Source organism: Myxocyprinus asiaticus, chromosome 44, assembly GCF_019703515.2.
Source record: "Myxocyprinus asiaticus isolate MX2 ecotype Aquarium Trade chromosome 44, UBuf_Myxa_2, whole genome shotgun sequence".
Taxonomy (NCBI): Eukaryota; Metazoa; Chordata; class Actinopteri; order Cypriniformes; family Catostomidae; genus Myxocyprinus; species Myxocyprinus asiaticus.
In genome coordinates this window covers 21,611,719-21,632,140 of record NC_059387.1, presented here as the reverse complement: position 1 = coordinate 21,632,140, position 20,422 = coordinate 21,611,719, and the positions used below count along the sequence as shown (strand labels likewise).

Here is a 20,422-nt window from a genome sequence, read left to right as displayed (position 1 = left end):
CCTTTATGGGCTTTTTGGGGTATCAAAGTTTTGGCCAGAATTCACTTGCATTGAAAGGACCTACAGATTCCAGATGTGTATGACTTTCTTTCTTCTGCTGAACACAAACAAATATTTTTAGAAAATATTTCAGCTCTGTAGGTCCATACAATGCAAGTGAATGGTGACTAAAACTCAGAAGTCTCAAAAGCACATAAAGGCAGCATAAAAGTAATCCACAAGACTCCAGTGGTTAAATTCATATCTTCAGAAGTGATATGATAGGTGTGGGTGAGAAACAGATCAATATTTAAAATCTTTTTTTTTTTTTACTAAAGTGAAAATGAACGTGTAGATTAATGGTAGAAAAAGGACTAAAATATTTTTCTGTTTCTAAGAATATGGTAAGAAATAATTGAAGTTTTTATATTTCTTGGCTTACAGAAAAGTGAGAAATACACTGTCAACTGTGAATTAAAAATATTGTTTTACAACCTTGCTATCTTATAATTATAATAATGCACCTGACTCCATATATTATTCAATCAATTCAAGTTCTGCATTAAATTGAATGAAATTACCTTGAAATATTTTCAGTTCCAAGGGTGGCTATGTGCTTACCATCAATTCACTGTACTTAGCAATACTGCAGTCAGAACTTTGACAAAAATAACAACATTTACATTTTGCAGACACGTTGATCCAAAGCGACTTATTATAGGGACAATCCCAACTTGTAGTTATAAATGCCTTGTTTAAGGACACAATGGTGGTGGCTGTGGGGATTGAACCTGTAGCCTTCTGATTACTACTTAAGTACGTTAGGCCACTACGCCACCACCAACAAGCCTATATACAATACTGCTGCCTGGCTTCAAATTTAAGCTTCCTCCCATATGCAAATGAACAACTGTTTAATTTCACTTTTACAATAAATAAATAAATAAATAAATAAATAAATAAATAAATAAATAAATAAATAAATATTTTATTATTTTTTTATTTATTGTTTTTTTTTTTTTTTAAGATAAATGGCTTATTCTGTAACTATAGGCACTGATTTTTATTTTTCAGTATAAAAATAAACATTTCCATACGGTCTTCTTTCTTTCTAAAACGGAATTTCTTTACATTCCATCTCTAAGCAATAATGTATTTATTTTCCACAGCATTTTCAGAAAAGTCTGAAATAGTTAATAAATAAAAAAAATAAAATAAATAAATAAATAAATAAAAACATATTCTCTCATGGGAAGTGATGGTTTCCTTGATATTTTTTATATTCTTATATTTGGCATACAGTGAAACCATAAATGTGGGAGCCAGGCAAAATCGGTTTCATATTACTCATTACTGTTCAGGACAAAGTGGTCACATATAATTAATTATTTTCTTTTCAGTACAGTTACTATAAATACAAATAAAAACACAAACAGTTTTTCTACTGTCGGAACGGCAAAGTGTCAGAAGTTTTAGAATTGTCTATGTCTTATATTGAAGGTGGATAGACAACCATCCAATCAAAACGCGTCGTCAAGCTGGTGACGTATAGACAACTTTCGTCCAATCATTTGACGTCTAAATATATCAATAGCTGGAGATACCGGAATACGGGTGGGGGACCAAGCGCTGCGAAATAATTCTGCGACTTGAAGTTCTCACATGTTCTGGTTTCTGAAGCAGTAAACATTTAATTGGTAAGCGTGAGAGGCTCCTACTTCGTTTAATTTGTTTGTGCATGGGTCGTGATGTTTTTGTTTTTTTAACAATACAGATAATATCATACTGTTCCTTACTGTGTATAAACGTATACATCCATGTTGGAAAGCTATAGAGTTTTATCTTCCTTCTGTTTATATCTAATTGCTGGATTAATGTCCTTCTCTTGCCTTAAACTGGCTCTGTTGTTGATACATCTGTTTGCATTACACATTTGTGCTAGAAGCTTCGCAGACACAAATCCATTCATTACTAATGTAACAAGAAAACGTGGGTGGTGCTTTTATTTGGATGGATACCTCAGTCTGAATATTGTGAAAGGGGAAGCTTAGATTTATAAGTCAAATATGTACATATTTGCTTTTCATAATCACTAATGTGGTTCTCTGGAAAATGTTTCCTATAGAAAATATTGTCTCCGCAGTTGACAAACTGTCATTTCCTCTGTCTAGATCCCAGTAACACTCGCATAAGGAAGAGACAGTGTTCCACTGGTGCGATGCAGCTGGAATTGTCTCGAGTGGTGCAGGGATGTCGTCTGGGGCTTTTGTCTGGACTGGGGAAAACAGGGCAACACTCACTAGAGGTGCCTGGGTGTCTTCTGTACACACGATGTGCAACTGTGCCCCATCTGACCCAGGACACTTTACACACTTTGAGTGACCTGCCAGCAGTCACACAAGTGACTGTGGATAGTTTGTAAGAATCTAGTTGTACATACTCTTTCAAAGATACATGGATTGATTCTTTGGCCAGTAGTTAAATATTTTAATTTAACCAAAAGTCTGAAAAATCTTGGATCAGTTCACAACATTTGAAAGTTCACAAAGCAATGTTGTTGTTTTTAAGGGTACAGACATGATTAGAATTGTAATCACACTTGGAGTTCTTGGTTCTCTTTCTCGGTACCAGTGGACTGAACCCTTAATGTTTGGAAAGCTAAGTGGCCCTTACAGCTGAAGTGTGTAATTTTTTGGATGTTAAAGTACTTTCACCTATTCCAGCTTATTGTTAAAAAAAATTTTGAAGTAAGCCATTCATAGGTTGATTTCCTTTAAAACTGTTAAGTGTGACTCTTTGGCGCTATAAAAATTGCTCTGTTTTGAGAGGCCCGTCTAGCCCAACACGGCAAACTAAAAAAAGCTGTTGGTGGTGCAGTCATTACACACTTCAGCTTTAACCATTAGGACGTCACCTCACACAACACTTTCTTATTGGTTGTTTCTTTTCAGTGCAGAGCATCATGAGGTCCTGGAGGAATTCAAAGAAGGTGTCAGAAAGTTTGCAGGTTAGCAGTTCACTCCGTTACATCCTAGTTGTTATTTGCTTCCACTTGGTTTAAAATGTTTCAAGACACTATGTCTGTATAATGTTTCTGCTTGTGCTTGTTGCAGTTGCAATGCATTGCTCTAAACATTCACCGTTTGCAGTGGTAATCAGTGGACTGACAAATTCTGCAGAAGAAATGTATTGTCACTTTAGACAGTAGTTTTCTAAGATCTTACCAAGAAGATCTTTGTTACATTAAAAGCCTATTTATTTGGACAACATTTTGAATGTAAACATTTTCATAAATTTGCTGACAGATCTTGGGTCAGATTGCACGGTTTGAAATTTCACACAACAGTGCGTTAAAAATAAAGAGATTCTAGAGCTGACACTGTGGAAGAGGGAAGTGATTATGTTTTTGTGGTGATGTCCTAGCATAATTGTGTTGTCATTTGACAGGTTTTGGTATAAATCCTGTAAATACATGCTCAAGCTCTGAGACTTTGAATCAGTTTCTACAATCAACTCTAATGCACTCAGAGACAGAGGGTTTGTGATATTGGTGAACTCTTAAGTTCATCAGTATTCCAAAATCTTAAGCATTTGATACCCTACGGGACCCAGCAAAACAGATAACAAATGTAGTTATTTTTTTCATCATGAGTCTTGAAACAAGTCAAAAGTTTTAAATACACTATGTGGGCAAAAGTTTGTGGACACCATATGTGCTTGATGAACATTTAATTTAGAAAACATAAGCATCAGTTCACTGATTTGTCTTCACTGGAATTAAGTAACCAAACTTGTTAATTAGAATGGGGTGTCCACATTCTATTGGCCATATAGTGTAATATTATAATAATCATTGTATTAATATTTTATTGTATGACATCTGTCGAGGACACCGGAACTCCTTTATCAAGGCATTAGGTATCAAGGCAAGACATTTTAGGCAAAAAATAAATATGCAAGTAAATAAATAGCATAAATAAATTTTAAGCTTTTATAAGACTACAGTTGAAGTCAGAAGTTTACATACACCTTGGCCAAATACATTTAAACTCAGTTTTTCACACTTCCTGACATTTAATCGTAGAAAACATTCCCTGTCTGAGGTCAGTTAGGATCACTACTTTATTTTAAGTATGTGAAATGTCAGAATATCAGTAGAGAGAATTATTTATTTCAGCTTTTATTCCTTTCATCACATTCCCATTGGGTCAGAAGTTTACATACACTTTGTTAGTATTTGGTAGCATTGGCTTTAAATTGTTTAACTTGCCTTCCACAAGCTTCTCACAATAAGTTGCTGGAATTTTGGCCCATTCCTCCAGACAGAACTGGTGTAACTGAGTCAGGTTTGTAGGCCAACTTGCTCACACATGCTTTTTCAGTTCTGCCACAAATGTTCTATCAGATTAAGGTAAGGGCTTTGTGATGGCCACTGCGATACCTTGACTTTGTTGTCCTTAAGCCATTTTGCTACAACTTTGGAGGTATGTTTGGGGTCATTGTCCATTTGGAAGACCCATTTACGACCAAGCTTTAACTTCCTGGCTGATGTCTTGAGATTTTGCTTGAATATATTCATATAATTTTCCTTCCTCATGATGCCATCTATTTTGTGAAGTGCACCAGTCCCTCCTGCAGCAAAGCACCCCCACAACATGATGCTGCCACCCGCATGCTTCACGGTTGGGATGGTGTTCTTCGGTTTGCAAGCCTCACCCTTTTTCCTCCAAACATAACAATGGTCATTATGGCCAAACAATTCAGTTCCGTTGTTTCATTAGACCAGAGGAAATTTCTCCAAAATGTAGGATCTTTGTCCCCATGTGCACACGCAAACTGTAGTCTGGCTTTTTTATGGCTATTTTGGAGCAGTGGCTTCTTCCTTGCTGAGCAGCCTTTCAGGTTGTGTCGATATAGGACTTGTTTTACTGTGGATATAGATACTTGGCTGCCTGTTTCCTCCAGCATCTTCACAAGGTCCTTTGCTGTTGTTCTTGGATTGAGTTGCACTTTTCGCACCAAACTACGTTCATCTTTAGGAGACAGAATACGTCTCCATCCTGAGCGGTATGATGGCTGCATGGTCCCATAGTGTTTATTCTTGCGTGCTCTTGTTTGTACAGATGGACGTGGTACCTTCAGGCATTTGGAAATTGCTCCCAAGGATGAACCAAACTTGTGGAGGTCCACAATTTGTTTTCTGAGGTCTTGGCTGATTTCATTTGATTTTCCCATGATGTCAAGCAAAGAGGCACTGAGTTTGAAGGTAGGCCTTAAAATACATCCACTGGTACACCTCCAATTCAGTACACCTCCTATCAGAAGCTAATTGTCTAAAGGCTTGGCATAATTTTCTGGAATTTTCCAAGCCGCTTAAAGGCACAGTTAACTTAGTGTATGTAAACTTCTGACCCACTGGAACTGTGATATAGTCAAACAATCTGTCTGTAAACAATTGATGGAAAAATTACTCGTCATCTACACATTATGTAGATGTCCTAAACGACTTGCCAAAACTATACTTTGCTAATATTAAATCTGTGGAGTGGTTAAAAACTGAGTTTTAATGACTTCAACCTAAGTGTATGTAAACTTCTGTCTTTAACTGTAAATCTAAACATGTTTATTTGGAAAACAATTAGAAAATCTAATGGAATGATAATAGCAAAATACTAAAAATAACATACTCTTCCAATGTTTCTGTTGTGTTATTTATTTTTTTATTTTGTATTTTTATTATTTTTTATTTTGATATCTGTTATAATGGCCAAACCCCCAAACATCTGCCATTTGTGAGAACCCAATGAGATCCTTTTTAAGATACATCAGAACTACAGCAGGTCTAGTCTCAGAGAAATTCACTAAAAAGAAATGTCCTCTACAGAGGCCAAAAATAAGCTGCTGGGCCCCTAGAGGATAATAAAATGTAATCTAAAATAACATCTTCAAAATTCAAAATTCAGTTCTCATTTTGCAAGCAGGATTTAAGGAAGGTTTCTATTCTGTTTCGGACTTTGCCTTCAGCAATCCACATGAAATCAGAAATGTAATTGCATTCACAACATTAAGTTGTAGAGCTGTTGAGAGTGTGACATTTCAAAGTGTGACCTGGGGCGGCTGCAAATGACCCATTTCTTTAATTACCAAAAGAAAACATGATGTACATTTTGTTGTTAGTCACTTTAAAGTTCACTTCTATTATTTTCATACATCCAGTGCTACCATGGGCTTTAGATTCCTTTATGTTCCTTTCATACATGTGCCGTTTCACCTAATCTACAGTGAAAACTCAAGCACTAAAGTTAAATTAGTTTGGACTCGCTATGCAAATATATACTCCAGTGTGTTCTAATCTCCATATAAATGCATTTTTATATCTTCAGAATGAGTCGAGCACTTTGTTGTTTATTTTGCCTCTAAACAGTGTTGTCATAATGAGCCAGTGTTCTGCCTGATTGCATTTGACTATACTCAAGTATTCCATCACTGCTGAGTATTTACTAAAAGATGAACATGGATGTGTATTTTACAGTTTGTTGCAGAATTTTGTCTGTTGCTTCGAACTCGACTTTGATATCTTTGAAATGGCAGATTTATACTGCTGTTCCCTAACCTGACGATTAAATGCAATCATTTTAGTTTCATTTCCATCCCGAGACAAGACGTGTTGTTTTGATTCAAGTAGCTTCTCGAGTTGTGCTAGTTACAAAAGAGGCCTAATCAGCTATTACACTGAAGTGATTCATATCAAAGACGTTATGAGGAGTAAGACCACTCATAGAAAAACAAAAGGGAGAAATTGTAACATTAAATATGGTGACTGTGGAAATAGAAGTCCAGCCTTTCAGCTAAAATAGCCAATCACCTTTTTGATAGAGCGGTTACTCAAGATTGTGCATGCACGTTAACTGAAAAAGCCTTAAAAAAATAAATAGGATTTTTTTGTTGTTGTTGTTTTTGTAAAATGTTTTAAACTAAAGAAGCACAGTTTATGATGCAATATTTTCAGATTTTATTGCTGATTTGAAATATGTTATTGAGACGTAATCTTGACAAACAGCCTTCTGGTAGTGTTACCAAGACGGCCACAGAATTAACTGACTTGCCTTAATATTAAAGGGTTAGATCACCCAAAAATGATTATTGTGTCATCATTTACTCACCCTCATCCCATCCCAATTGTGTATGATTTTCTTTCTTTTGCAGAACACAAATGATGATTTTTAGAAGAATATTTCAGCTCTGTAGGTCCATTCAATGCAAGTGAATGGGTGCCAAAATTTGCTCCAAAAAGAACATAAAGGTATATTAAAGTAATCCATAAGACTCCAGTGGTTAAATCAATGTCTTCAAAAGTGATATGATAGGTGTGGGTGAGAAACAGATCAAAATTTAAGTCCTTTTTTGCTTGAAATTCATCTCACTGCCCAGTAGAGGGCGTTATGCATGAAGAATGTGAATCAACAAAAACACAAGAAGAAGAAGAATGTGAAAGTGATCTGTTTCTCACCACTCCTATCATATCGCTTTTTAAGACATTGATTTAACCACTGGAGTCTTATGGATTACTTTTATTCTGACTTATGTGATTTTTGGAGCTTCAAAATGTTGGCACCCATTCACTTGCATTGTATGGATCAAAAGAGCTGAGAAATTCTTCAAAAATCTTCATTTGAGTTCAGTAGATGAAAGAAAGTCATACACATCTGGGATGGCATGACAGTGAGTAAAGGATGAGAGAATTTTCATTTTTGAATTAACTATTCTTTTAAGTTAATATGAAGTTGATGGTTTCTCTCCTCAGGTCTTCATGATACTGTGCTTTTCTGCTCTCTGCATGATTCTGCAAACCCCAGCCCTGCTGGTCACATCACCAACAAGGTTAAAGAACCATATCAAATGAATGTTCTTGGCTTCTTTTGTCACTGAGACCAACTCAAATTCCATTTAATCACTACAAATAGTATAAAATGACATTTAGTAAAATCTCATTGCGTTTCAACTACTGCATTTTGGCTTAGAGATTAAGCTTCTGTGTCATGGAAAAGCTCTGCCAGTGTTTTACTGCTAATTGTGAGGGGCTTAATGGTTTGTGTATTATTTAACAGACAGTGTCAGTATGGGGCAGCGGTGGAAGGATAGAGCTGACAGCAGCTCGCTTCATGGCGATTCAAGCAGCTATCCAGCCCGACTGCTATCAGAGCATGGCAGACGGAGAAACCTGGCAGACTAATACCTCTCGCAAGAGAGTCCGCAAAGCAGTAGACAGGACTCTGGCCCATCTGGATGAGTGTCTGTTATTGCACCAGAAAAGCCAGGTCTATATGCACAAACAGATTTTTAGAGTACTTAATACCTGTCAGTGACTGCAGGACAAATTTTGGCTTAAAAGTGATGTATGCCACACTCATCCTATACCAGTGTCAAGTGTTCTGTACTATTAGTGAAAAGGTGCAATTTACAGTTTTGTTCACTTTGCAGTTTACAAATTTACTTTGCAGTTTTTTAATTGGCCAGCTTATTGTTTTAATTACATTTGAGTTATATCACTAATGGCATTAAATGGATCTTGGTTTTTATTTTGAGATCTTAATTTCTTTTTTGTCCTTTGAAAGTTAAAAGTTTTTGCAAAGATGGCAGGTTCATACAAAATTGGCATACTTTTAAATTACGCAATATCAAATATAAGTGTGCTGTGGTACTGAATATGACTGCTGAAAAATAATTAAAATCAAGAAAACTGCTGATGTGTAAAATACTTAAAGGACTTGAGAATGAACAGTTCTAAATGCTTGTGACAGGTGGGTTCATAAGTGCAATTGTGTTTGCAAACTCACAATTTGTCCACAGGAATTAAAGCAGGCTGTGATATTTGGAGTTGTGGAGGGTGGAGACATTATGGAGGAGAGGCTCAGATCAGCACGAGAGACTGCCAAACGTCCTGTGGGTGGCTTTGTCCTGGACGGATTTCATTCTCCCGCCATGGACCAGGATGTAAGGAGCCAGTTGATCAAAGCAACAACTGCAGAGCTTCCCCAAGAAAAGCCAAGGTAAAGTAGTTGTCTATGCAAATTTCCACCTCATACAGACTTACTTTCTTCTGCTGAACACAAACAAATATTTTTAGGAGAACATTTTAGCTCTGTAGGTCCTTGTGTGAAGCTGCCCACTGTTCTTCAAAAAAATCCTCCAAGTGCTGCACGTTTTTTGGTTTCCCAACATCTTCTGCACATTTGAGTTTTTCGCAACCGTGGCTATTTGGCTATAGATGTTTAGCTTTTGACACTTAGGGAAAATGAGGGACTCAAACACAACTATTTCAAAAGGTGCCAAAATGTATTGATGCTCAAAAAGGCAACACACTATATTAAGAACCAAGGGGATGTAAACATGATGATTTTTGTAGCTTATTATCTTGTCTTGTGGGATATACAGTATGTAAATATTTCTTATGTATCTTCTGAAGGGTAATACTAAATAAAAAAATATGATCTTTTATCTCATATTTGCTCATATAACTGTTGAAAGTGGTGTGTAAACTTAAGAGACAATAGATTATAACTGTATTATAAATGTACCTAATCACATTTCATTTAATTTTAAACACTCTAACAGTCATTTATCACTAAACTTAATTGTTTAGAGGATGACAAATTATATTAATTTAATATGTAATGTATATTTATATAAGCATGCTTGTCTTTTTTAAAATTCATAATATAACACACACATATTATGTTATAATGCCCAAAACTCCTAACATGTGCATTCTAAATGAACGAATTCCAAATGAACAAATTTGTCAAGTGAAGTCAACTTATACTGATATCCGCTGCTGAGTGTGTAGGGAGGAGTGAGATTTTCAGCAACCATAGCAACACTCTATCCCTTTGGGAGTCATAGCAACCACCTCCCCCTTCTGGGGAATCTAGGATTGCTGGGGTTATAGTGGTTTCAGGAGCAAACTTCCTAGTGCTGTAATGATTGATTTCTCTGATATCAGGTTACAGAATCACACAGAGAGAACGAGATAAAGACAGAAAGAGAGGCACTATGGATGTAGATGTGTCCTCTTTAAGAGGGCTGCCTCTCACTGGAATTTATAGTGTTGTTAGAAACAGACATTTTCATTGGCTTGCAAACCGGCTGGATGACAGGGTACATTATTTAGGTTTAGAGTATGACACGAGGTTCAGTGTAATTTCGGTATTTGTGTTTGTGCTACAGAATTTATTCCATTATTGGTTAATTATGTGATTTCATGCTGTTCTGCAGTGGGATTCAAAAGTCCACTCATGATAATGCTTCTATTTTGCATATTTCTAATTGAACAGTTTTATTCATGCCAAATTATTTTTTATAAGCAAAACAGTGTGAATGAAAGGTTTATTTGAAAAAATGTACATGAATTTCAGAATTTCTCTGTTTGTCAACTTTTGCTTTAATCATAGCATGCATTAGAGCTGTTATGGTCTCCTCAAGTTTGTGCAAAAACAGACAATCCATTTTATCCCAGAATGATTTCAGAAGAAGCATCTTGTGTGTTTCAATGTAAGCAAGGAAGTCTGATCTTTTCTATAAAGGAGTTTACATGGTCAGTGTCACAGATTTGCTCGTTTGATTAATGACTAAATATTTCTTGTTCATTTTATGTCATAATGTTTCAGATTTTTCCAAATCCTAATACTTTATTTAGACCCTGCTGTACGACCAGCTTGAGCTTCTCTGATTTAAGTTTCATATAATTATGTTTTATATAAGAAATTATATTTTGTAAGCCTCTGTAGATGCCACAAAGTACTAGTGGTCCTCATTTTACTTGTTTGTTCACCTTTCCAAAACTTAAAAGTCTTATCTCAAAAAGACTTTCCATGTTTCCATGTATGATTTTGTTGTCAAGTTTGAGGTATAGAATCTCCAATGAGCCTTGTTGTAAAGGACTGCATAAAAACTGGACATTCACTGGTTTTGTATTAATGCTTAAAGATTTACCCTGGGCAGATCTGAGTTTTGATTTATCACTAAGGTTCACTGTAATTTGTCTTTTTCTGAGGTTCACTGAAAAAGTATTCCCAAGCCAATAGGAACAATGCACTTAATAGATCCAAAGCTTTAGAATTACCTGTTGACTGCATAATAGCATGATTAATTCTTCATATTAACACAGTGAAGCAATTCATACAGAACATTTGTGTGTACTGCTCTGGTTAACAAATATAAAGTACATTGTCTGCTGCTGTATCATTTAAAGGGGTCATATAGTGAGAAATCGACAATGAAATGTGTGAGCGACCCCTTTAAATATTAATTCAACAAAACATTGTATGCCCATGTGCCTGATATATTGAGAAACTTTAAATGTTATCATTTGTGAAGTATACAGTACGTTGACACTGTTTGCTGTTTTTGTGTCAGGCTGCTGCTGGGGGTCGGCCGTCCCGATGAGGTGATCGGCTGTGCTGAAGCAGGAGTCGACCTGTTTGAGAGCTTTTTCCCCTTCCAGGTGACAGAGCGAGGCTGCGTGCTCTCCTTCAACTACACGATTGATCCTGACCCTGAGACGGCAGGTACATTACTCCCTACAGGTTTGCTGCTGGCCATAGTCGTCAATGGCAAGATTAAAATACTTGCACCTGTTTTACACTGCACGCCGAAGCAGGACAGAAGCAGAGCGTTTTCTGCGCTCATGTTAACGAATAAGTGTATTTACATCGAAAGCAGAAGCAGTGCGTCAGTGCGAGACAGAAGCAGCGCAGAAGCTCCAGTGCAGTGATAGTCTATTTTTGCTGGGCTGCTAACGCTGAATTAAAGTGACAGTGCACTGTTGATGGATATCATGAAGATTAATTGACACGAAAAAGTAGATATTGCACAGAATAAGCACGTATTTGTTGGCTAGTGTGTTTTTATATTTATTACAGCTCGTAGAAAGTGTGACTCTGTGGCAGTATCAAAACATATTTTTTTGCTCAACCAATGTTGTGAGTTTTGGGCGGGGCCTTTTTATTGCTGACCAATGGAAGATGGGTGGAGTGTTTGAGAAACCTGTTTAAAAACAATTATTATTTTAAATTCCATTTGGTGCTGCTAATTGTGGAGAAATTACATACTTTAGCCAGGGCTCGACAGAAAGGACTGCCTGATTGGGCCAGTGCAGCACTTATAATGTTAGTGCAAGCAGACAACAAGCGAGAGAGCACTAAAATTGCGGAATTCCGTTACAAAAAAACGGTCTTCTAACCGAGCACTTGGTGACGAGCGAGCATGATTATAACGAGAGCGTGCATTATATACTGGACGTGGCGAGGCACGGTCGCGTGAGCACATGGGCGGTCTGACACCGAGTGCACTCTCCCAAAAACTGTCCTCACTCTGTTCCAAGTGTCTTTGCAGTATCTATTACTAATGTGTCGAAAATTGCAGGGGAAACAAAGCCCACTTCCTTAATTTCGGAGCAGGATTGCACGTCCTGCGCAACATATTAATGATCCCTGCACATTCCACATTCACAGTGCAGGAAATTCCCACATTTTTTCATTTGAACATGTTGGTGTTAATTATTAATGCACACATAAGAACACAAGAAATAATAGATTCTTTCTATAGGACCATAATTAATAATAATTTTCCTTATTTATCACACATTATACATTTGCACATATACAGTGAAATTCTTCTTTTTTTCACATATTCCAGCTAGGCTGGGGTCAGAGTGCAGGGTCAGCCATGATACAGCGCCCCTGGAGCAGATAGGGTCAAGGGCCTTGCTCAAGGGCCCAACAGTGGCATCTTGGCGGTGCTGGGGCTTGAACCCCTGACCTTCTGATCAGTAACCCAGAGCCTTAACCGCTGAGCTACCACTGCCCCCGTGCATCATCTCAGTGCAGCGTAGAAGCTGTTTAACATGCATGCGTCCCCAACGACCCCAATATTTTTTGGGGGGGGAGGGGGTTATAGTCTCATGGTCTTAATTATTGATCAGCATAGATCAGCATTAGGTAGCCCGTTTGGATTAAATGTCATGTAAGGCAATCAGATTATATTTTGTGAAACCAATTTTGTTTTTACCCACAGAGCACATACACATGTTCTTCTGGAGTAAATAAAGTCCTGATTCAACTTTATACTGCTTTAGTAATGGCTATTGGGATGAAACAAAAGGGAGCACACACTTATTGCTCTTTACAGGGTTCCCACTGTCATGGAAAACCTGAAAAAATCAGGAAATATTAAAATATATATTAATTCTATAATAAATACATATAGTTTTCTCAACTCTAAATATTTCATGAGCTTGAAATTGTTTATGTGTAGAATGCATCTTGCCAATCCATAATGATGTCTCATTTGTCAGTGAATTGCTCTTTTGTGTCAGTAAGTTTGTATAAAAACAACATGGACGTTCATAGGTAAAAAAGGGTGGGAACCTGAAATGTTATAAACTAGCTGAAATTGAATGTGGTCACAAATTAAGGCTTGAATAAAAATATAATACACAAATAATTTTAATTACAGGTCTGGTTCTCTTCCAAAATCCAGTAAAATCAAATCTGTATTAATGCATTCGGCTATAACTAATGAACCAATCAGTGACTTGGAAGCAATGGAGAAATGAACTTTTACCTCTATTTTCCATGTATACTCTATATCTCTTTAGTCATTATTGCCGTGATTGCCGAGGAAATGAACTGGGCTGCCCTGTCACTCACAGACCCATTTTCAAATTAAAAGCATGTATACGCGTGTATGTGCAAGACTGCAGGTGCAGAATTCTGCCGTTGTGCGGGTCAGATAACTCTTCCACCGGCTGAGTGTTTGACACCACTGATGTAGAGTGCGGCTTGAACAGTAATGGGTTATTTGACAGCGACTATTAGTAGTGGTTCGCAGTTTATTTTACTCTGGAAGCCCAAGCATCATCATGCCCAAAAACGCAACTACTCTGGAAACAAGCCCAAAAAACCTTAACCCACGACTTCCTATATTTATAAGCATCTTCATGAAAAAACAAGCCCAAAGTCACTTATAATAAGCAGAAATGACAACACAGGCTAGTATTGTTCCTACAGTAAAAAGAAAAGCATGCCTTTATGGAGCGCTGGATGAAAAGAAAATTTTGTTAAAACCCAGTTATATATGTGACTGGAAGTCTGAGCTGCTCAGTATCCAAAATGTAAGTATACATTAACTTGGTTATGTTTCAAAATGTAAACATTAATTCGACATGCTATTGGCATCTGATATGAAAGAACCAAAATCACAATGGCTATTATTATTATTATTATTATTATTATTATTATTATCAAAGCTGTGCAGCTCGAAGATGACATCTAAAACAGTCTACTTTACATCATCCTCATAACACACCTGTTACATTTCTTATTTTTGGACTGTACAGGTATTTTCTTTCTGTGCTTTGTGTATCAGTCAGTTTTGGTCTTGTTTGGGTCGTCTAATTTTATGTTTATATCCACATTCTTCATAGGTCAGGCCTAATGTCTACCTAATGTCTGGTATATTACACATCACAACCGATTTGGTAGCAAGAACTCCTCTCTTAGGAATTTCATATGTTTATTACATACAGCCAACAAATAAAATCTTGAACTCAGGGACTAAATCTTTGATCCTGGTTGTAAAAACATTACTCATGGCCCAAAAGTTGACAGCATGACTAAACGGGTGACCGAAAAGCCATCATTTGCTCCACTGAACTCTTCGATGAAAAACAACTGTGTAATTGGCAGGACGGCTGAGGTTACATCATGTATTTATGAATTTTAATATGTATAGCGTGTATTTGGGGTTATTGTGCAAGGCATAAAGCTGTCATTTATAACTATCTTGCAATTTATAAATGTGATACAGTTTTGGGGGAAAATTGTCTTATAATATAAATAAAATATGGTATATTTAGCTCCAGAGTATTTTTTTTTAAAGCCATGATGGTAAAAACAGCTATTTTTTTATTTGTGTGTTGGGACTAGTGAACATTTTGGCAGGGCAAGTACAAATCTGAACCGACCAGGCCAATAGAAAAAATCTTTCACATTGATCCCTGCTTTAGTTTTAAAAGTGAAATGTTTTTTTTCTGCACCAGTAGTGGCAAAAAATGGAACTGCAAAATAATGAATGTTTTCCAAACAGGTTTCCCAAACACTTCTACCATTTTCCATTAGACAAAATAAAAAGCCCCACCCCATTGGTTGAGGCAGCTGACATGTCAGGCCACTCAAAAAATGCAATATTTTGATAGTGCCACTGTGTACTCAAATTGGAGAAGAGAAGACATTTCAAATTCTGTCAACGTGATATAAAGTGGCTGGTTTTGTTTTATAAATTAATAACGTTTTTAGTGTGTCAGCAGCCAATAGGGACTATTGACTGCTGAGTTGAAAGTGGGGGATTTCCACAAGTTGTTGCAGATAATTTGATTGATAAAAGTTTGAGTTTAATGAATAAAGATTTAGATAGAGAGCATGTGTGTTTGTTCAGGCTCCAGTCAAATTTAATTATTGACTCCTTATAAACTAAAATAAAGCCCTGAGCATCGGTCTTGCCGTCTCCTGTCTAGGCAAGAATATGTACGAAATCAAACCTCATTATGGTTTCCACATTTTGGTGTTACTTTTTACTTTCGTAAGCATAATCTATGAGAGTTGATTTCAATGTATGTCCACAAAGTATCTGGGTCTCATGAAGAGATATAAAAAATTCAATACTGGGCATAAATAATAAATTGTGGGCTGTTTGGTGCACAGTGGTGCGTTTCGAGATGGAGTTAATCGATGTGTTAGGATGGTAATGGAATTCAGGACTGGTGCTCGAAGAATCAGTGAGGAAAGTAGATATCCCCTGAGCCAATTAAGAGAGCTCTGCAGGGGCACCGGCCGCAGCCTCACCGCTATCTGCCACCTTCCGTCACGGCAGGTCTTAAGTTTTATTCCACACTGCTCTTGTCCTTTGCTACTTTGTAGTCTTTATTTACTTTATTCTGCCATTCCAATGAGTCCGTCTCTACTCCCTATTTTGTTTCTTCTTATCTCACCATGTTTCTGAATATTTGCCAAGCTCTTATGGTACATATTTTTGTGGAAATTTATTTAAATTACATTTTTGGGATATTATAATATGTACTCAAAATAAGCTGCATCAGTTGTAAGTAAGTACATTTGCAAGTTAATATAACTACTGTTGTTTTGTTTTACTTTTACAGTGGGTTCCGAATGACTGAAACCACATCTGGGACTCAAAATCTAATTTAATTTTAAATGTTAAAGATTAAGATTCTGCACATTTTCTAGGTAATTAGAAGCAAATTTGAGTCATTAACCACATTAAAAGAATATTCATGTTTCCATAGTTCAAAAGTTAAGCTCAATCGACAGGAATGCATTAGGTGTATAAGGTGGTATAATGGTGATTACCACAAAAAAAAAAAAATTGTCGTAAAAAGAAGCAAATATCATGGTTACAGTAAGGCACTTACAATTGGAGTGAATGGGGCCAGTCCATAAACGTTAAAATACACACTGTTGTTTAACCCTTGTGCATTTAAGAATCACACTCAAGCTCTTGACCCGAAAACAATAAAGTAGTAAATTTTTATTTTTAAGAAAGAAATGTAATAACACTAACTTCAGTGAAGTAAAAAACAGTAAAGTTGTACATTTCTGGGAGGGATTGTGGGGGATTTTTTATGGTATTTAGACCTAAATTATTAAATTTCACCATTTATTTTCATATAAAATAAGCACATTTTATGTTATCTTCACTTCAAAAAAACATTAATTTAAAGAGTGTCAAAACATCAAAATATGTCATGTTTTAGACGTCCCTGGTGACATCTGCTGGTATAAAAATAACAATTACGTCTAGTAGAATAAAAGTCACCAAACCTTGAACCACTCAAAGATACCATTTTTATTAAAGAAACAATATGAAAATGGGTCAAAAATGACCCGAGGAGAGAATGAGGGCTAAAGTATAACCACAAGATTTAAACATTGTACGTATTAACATGATTTTAGTGTGATAAAATCGACCAACCTTATTGGTGTAAAGTTATAGTCAATGTTACAACTTTTTTTATCACACTAAAATTATGATAACATATACAATGTTAATGTCTTGTGGCTATACTTTTGAATCAGTGTGTATTTTAAGGTTTATGGACTGGCTGTATTCTCTTGAAAGGTAAACACAATGTATCCCATTCACTGAAAACCCTAATAAGTTCATTGCACTCATTTGATTGAGTAAACTCGTTCCCTCAATTCCATTGAGTAATGGGATCTCCCAAAACTTGAGTATTTAAGTTCAATTAACTTGGTTTTCAAGTAGAGTGAACTTAACTATTTAAGTTGAGTTAACTACATGCAAGTAGACTTAACTCAGATTTGAATTTAAATGTTGTTTCTACTGTTGTACATGTTAAATGAATTGATTCAATTTTAGATCAAACAACAGTACAGCTCAAATAAAGATGATAACTGATTCTAGGTCAGTTATTAAATAATTCTTTACAGAAATGCATATATGCACTTCAGCTGCACATGCACAAAGAGAACTGAGATAGTGTGACCAGGGTCCAGCTTGACCAAAGAGACACAGATCACCCTAATGCAACTATTTGTAACAAAGCATAAATAATACAACAAAAGAGCTAAAACATCTATGAATTCTTAATAACAATTATTTAAATTCCCCAATCTGTTCCGTCTGACCAAGGAAACACAATTCAAGCAGCAAGGGATTGTGGGTATTCCCCGTAGCCTCAATTTTGTACTCAGTAGTTTGAGTTATTAACACTTCAAATGTTAAGTCTATGGATTTTTAAGAAAAATAAGTTCAGTGAACTTAAATATCAGAGTTATGAGTCCAAAACTTGACATTTCAAGTAATAATTAAGACAACTTGATTTTTACAGTAATGACAACATTAGGGTTTACAGTGTTGTAAGCTTCTTACTGTAACTGCTATTTTTGTCTTTGTTTTTTAAATGAACGAGGGACAAGTGGTTTACCCACATGGTTGATGCCGATATCTAGAGAGCAGGCTGGCTAATATAATGCACATGTCTATAGAGAGGCTTTCAGTCTTTGAACTAATGTTTTTGGAATAAGTCAGAAGGAAGCCATAATGCAACCGCCTTGCTTTTAGTGTATGAGGATTTTCCTCTGAGATAAACTAGATTGACACACATGTTCCTATGGTATGTGCACCCTAGACATGAAAAATGCACTCGATCCTGATAACGATCTGGTCATGATATGTATATGTAATGTAATGGTGTTTGTCTTGTGATGAATGTTCCTTTGTGTGGGGGTGTGTGTGTGTGCGCGCGCGCACGTATGACACAGTGTTGGAATCAAATGGAGAGACGCCTGCTGTCAAGAAGCTAAACGGAAATGGAGATGAAAATATGACGCCATTCGAAATGAACCTCAAGGATAAAAGGTGTGTGTGTGTGTGTGTGTGTATGTAGCAGACAAGGACATACCCTTTCACCTCCATACTTCTCTACTCTTATCAGATGAGGGCTAATGCTTCCGTGCACCTGTCTCACTATCTCAATCACCTCTACTGGGAGGCAAGGATAAATGAATGCAATATGTCAGTAATTCAGTAAATCATGTGCATTTCCACAATATTGCCTCTATCACTGGAGTCAGATCAGATTAGCGGTCTAAGGAGCCATGAAGGATAAGTTCTAACCTCCATGTCTAGAAACGTTTGCCAAAATACTTCAATGTAAAATAAACACTGACTAGCTGACCAGTAAAACTGAGTAAAAATACAAGCACTACTGTACAGTATCCCACTGATGTATGAAAATTTACTCCAGAACAATGCGTTTACCTTTTCAGGTATCAAGATGATTTCCGCCCACTTGTGGAGGGCTGTGGCTGTTACTGCTGTAAAAATCACATGAGGGCATATGTCCATCATTTGCTGGTGACCAATGAGCTGCTTGGTGGCGTTTTACTAATGCTGCACAACATGGCACACTACCTCGGCTTCTTCAAAGCACTCCGGGAGGCAATCGCCAATGATCGTCTGCAGAACTTTAAAAATAGAGTACTCCCTTGCAGAGAATGAGATGTATATTGAATGACTGAAGGACATTTGGGGCAAAAAAACAAACAAAAAGAATGACCAAAAGAGCTTGTACTTCAATCTCTGAACTCTGAGCCATAAGATAGCTGATTTCAGAGTATGTGTGTTTACATGCATATAATGTTGGATGTTCTTGCACATGCCATAGGCATTCAATTGACAGACATGTAAAATGTGCTACTGAAGGTGACATTGCAAACGTTTGAAGATTTCCATGGCTCATCTCAGAGTTAGCATATGGATTTAAATTGACAGTGTCTTCCACCAAATAAACAAATTTATGTAGAAGGACCATTAATAATGGAGAAATTACCTTTTTATAGGAGCAGGCCTTTTGCTCAAATTCACTCTCTAAAGCCCTCCAGAATTATTGCCAGCTGTTTGACTTTGCTCTCTTAAATTAAATGTTTAATATTGGAAAGTAATGCATTTTTTTATTTCTGTCTTTTGCCAAATTTATACATTTTGAAATAGAGATTCTGATTTAATGCCTTGTCTTATGTTCATCCAATATGTTTTTCCAATCTTCACATTCATTTTAATAAAGTGTTTTTAACTACATAATACTCATAAACTTGCAGTGGAGTGCCTTTAATCCTTATAGACGTAACTGTGTTTACAATATATCACAGTCTTGGTTGCCTTGCCTTATGTCTTTAATAAAACAATTACTTCATAATAAAAATATTAATAGAACTATTTTTGATTAAAACAGTTATTGTATTAACCAAATTCATAATGCACTGTCATTAGTCTATATTAATTTAGTCAGTAACACTAAAATAAGGTTGTATATGTTAAAAAGTAAATTCATTAGGTTTCACAAACTAAGAATGAACGTTACTTTTTAACAGCATTTATTAAGCTTCGGTAATGTTAATTTATAAAAGTACAACTGTTTATTTTTTAGTTATATCTTAAAATAACATTTATTACATTGTTAATTAAGATTAGTTAATGTTAAGTAATGTAGCAAACTAATGTCAACAAATACAACCTAATTGTAAAGTGTTACCATTTAGTTCTTGACATTTATACAATAACAAAACATTATTCTATGGTGCTGCACAGTGATATACACACTAGCTAGGTGTTACTATAGTGTGTTTTTTTTACCATGTTTGAAATGCTGAAATGACCTATCACAATCAGCATCCAGAATCGAAACTATACGGTTTTAAATGGTTTATGTCAGTAATAACTAAGGATATGTGAATGTGTTTGTAAGTGTTTGTAACTGCTGCGTTATTACATTAATTTGTTATAGACACTTTCATCCAAAGCAACTTGCAAAGCGATTCATCATAGGAGACCGTATGATTGT

The 20,422-nt window shown here is 36.1% G+C and overlaps 1 protein-coding gene across 2 annotated transcripts; it reads left to right on the top strand.

Moving 5' to 3' along the window:
* Positions 1 to 1,563: 1,563 nt before the first annotated feature.
* Positions 1,564 to 19,707, top strand: qtrt2 (queuine tRNA-ribosyltransferase accessory subunit 2). 2 transcript variants are annotated; one of them, XR_007896060.1, is made up of 9 exons: positions 1,564 to 1,676; positions 2,151 to 2,397; positions 2,931 to 2,986; positions 7,784 to 7,860; positions 8,088 to 8,297; positions 8,830 to 9,029; positions 11,395 to 11,546; positions 16,196 to 16,283; positions 18,342 to 18,438. XR_007896060.1 is itself a non-coding variant. In XM_051687367.1 (9 exons), the coding sequence occupies exons 2-9, from the start codon at positions 2,198 to 2,200 to the stop codon at positions 19,078 to 19,080; spliced, it is 1,224 nt and encodes a 407-aa protein (XP_051543327.1). In that variant the 5' UTR covers positions 1,564 to 1,676; positions 2,151 to 2,197; the 3' UTR covers positions 19,081 to 19,707. The 2 variants fall into 2 exon arrangements, 1 of the variants encoding a protein (XP_051543327.1); XM_051687367.1 differs by lacking the exon at positions 16,196 to 16,283 and adding an exon at positions 18,849 to 19,707.
* Positions 19,708 to 20,422: the final 715 nt, after the last annotated feature.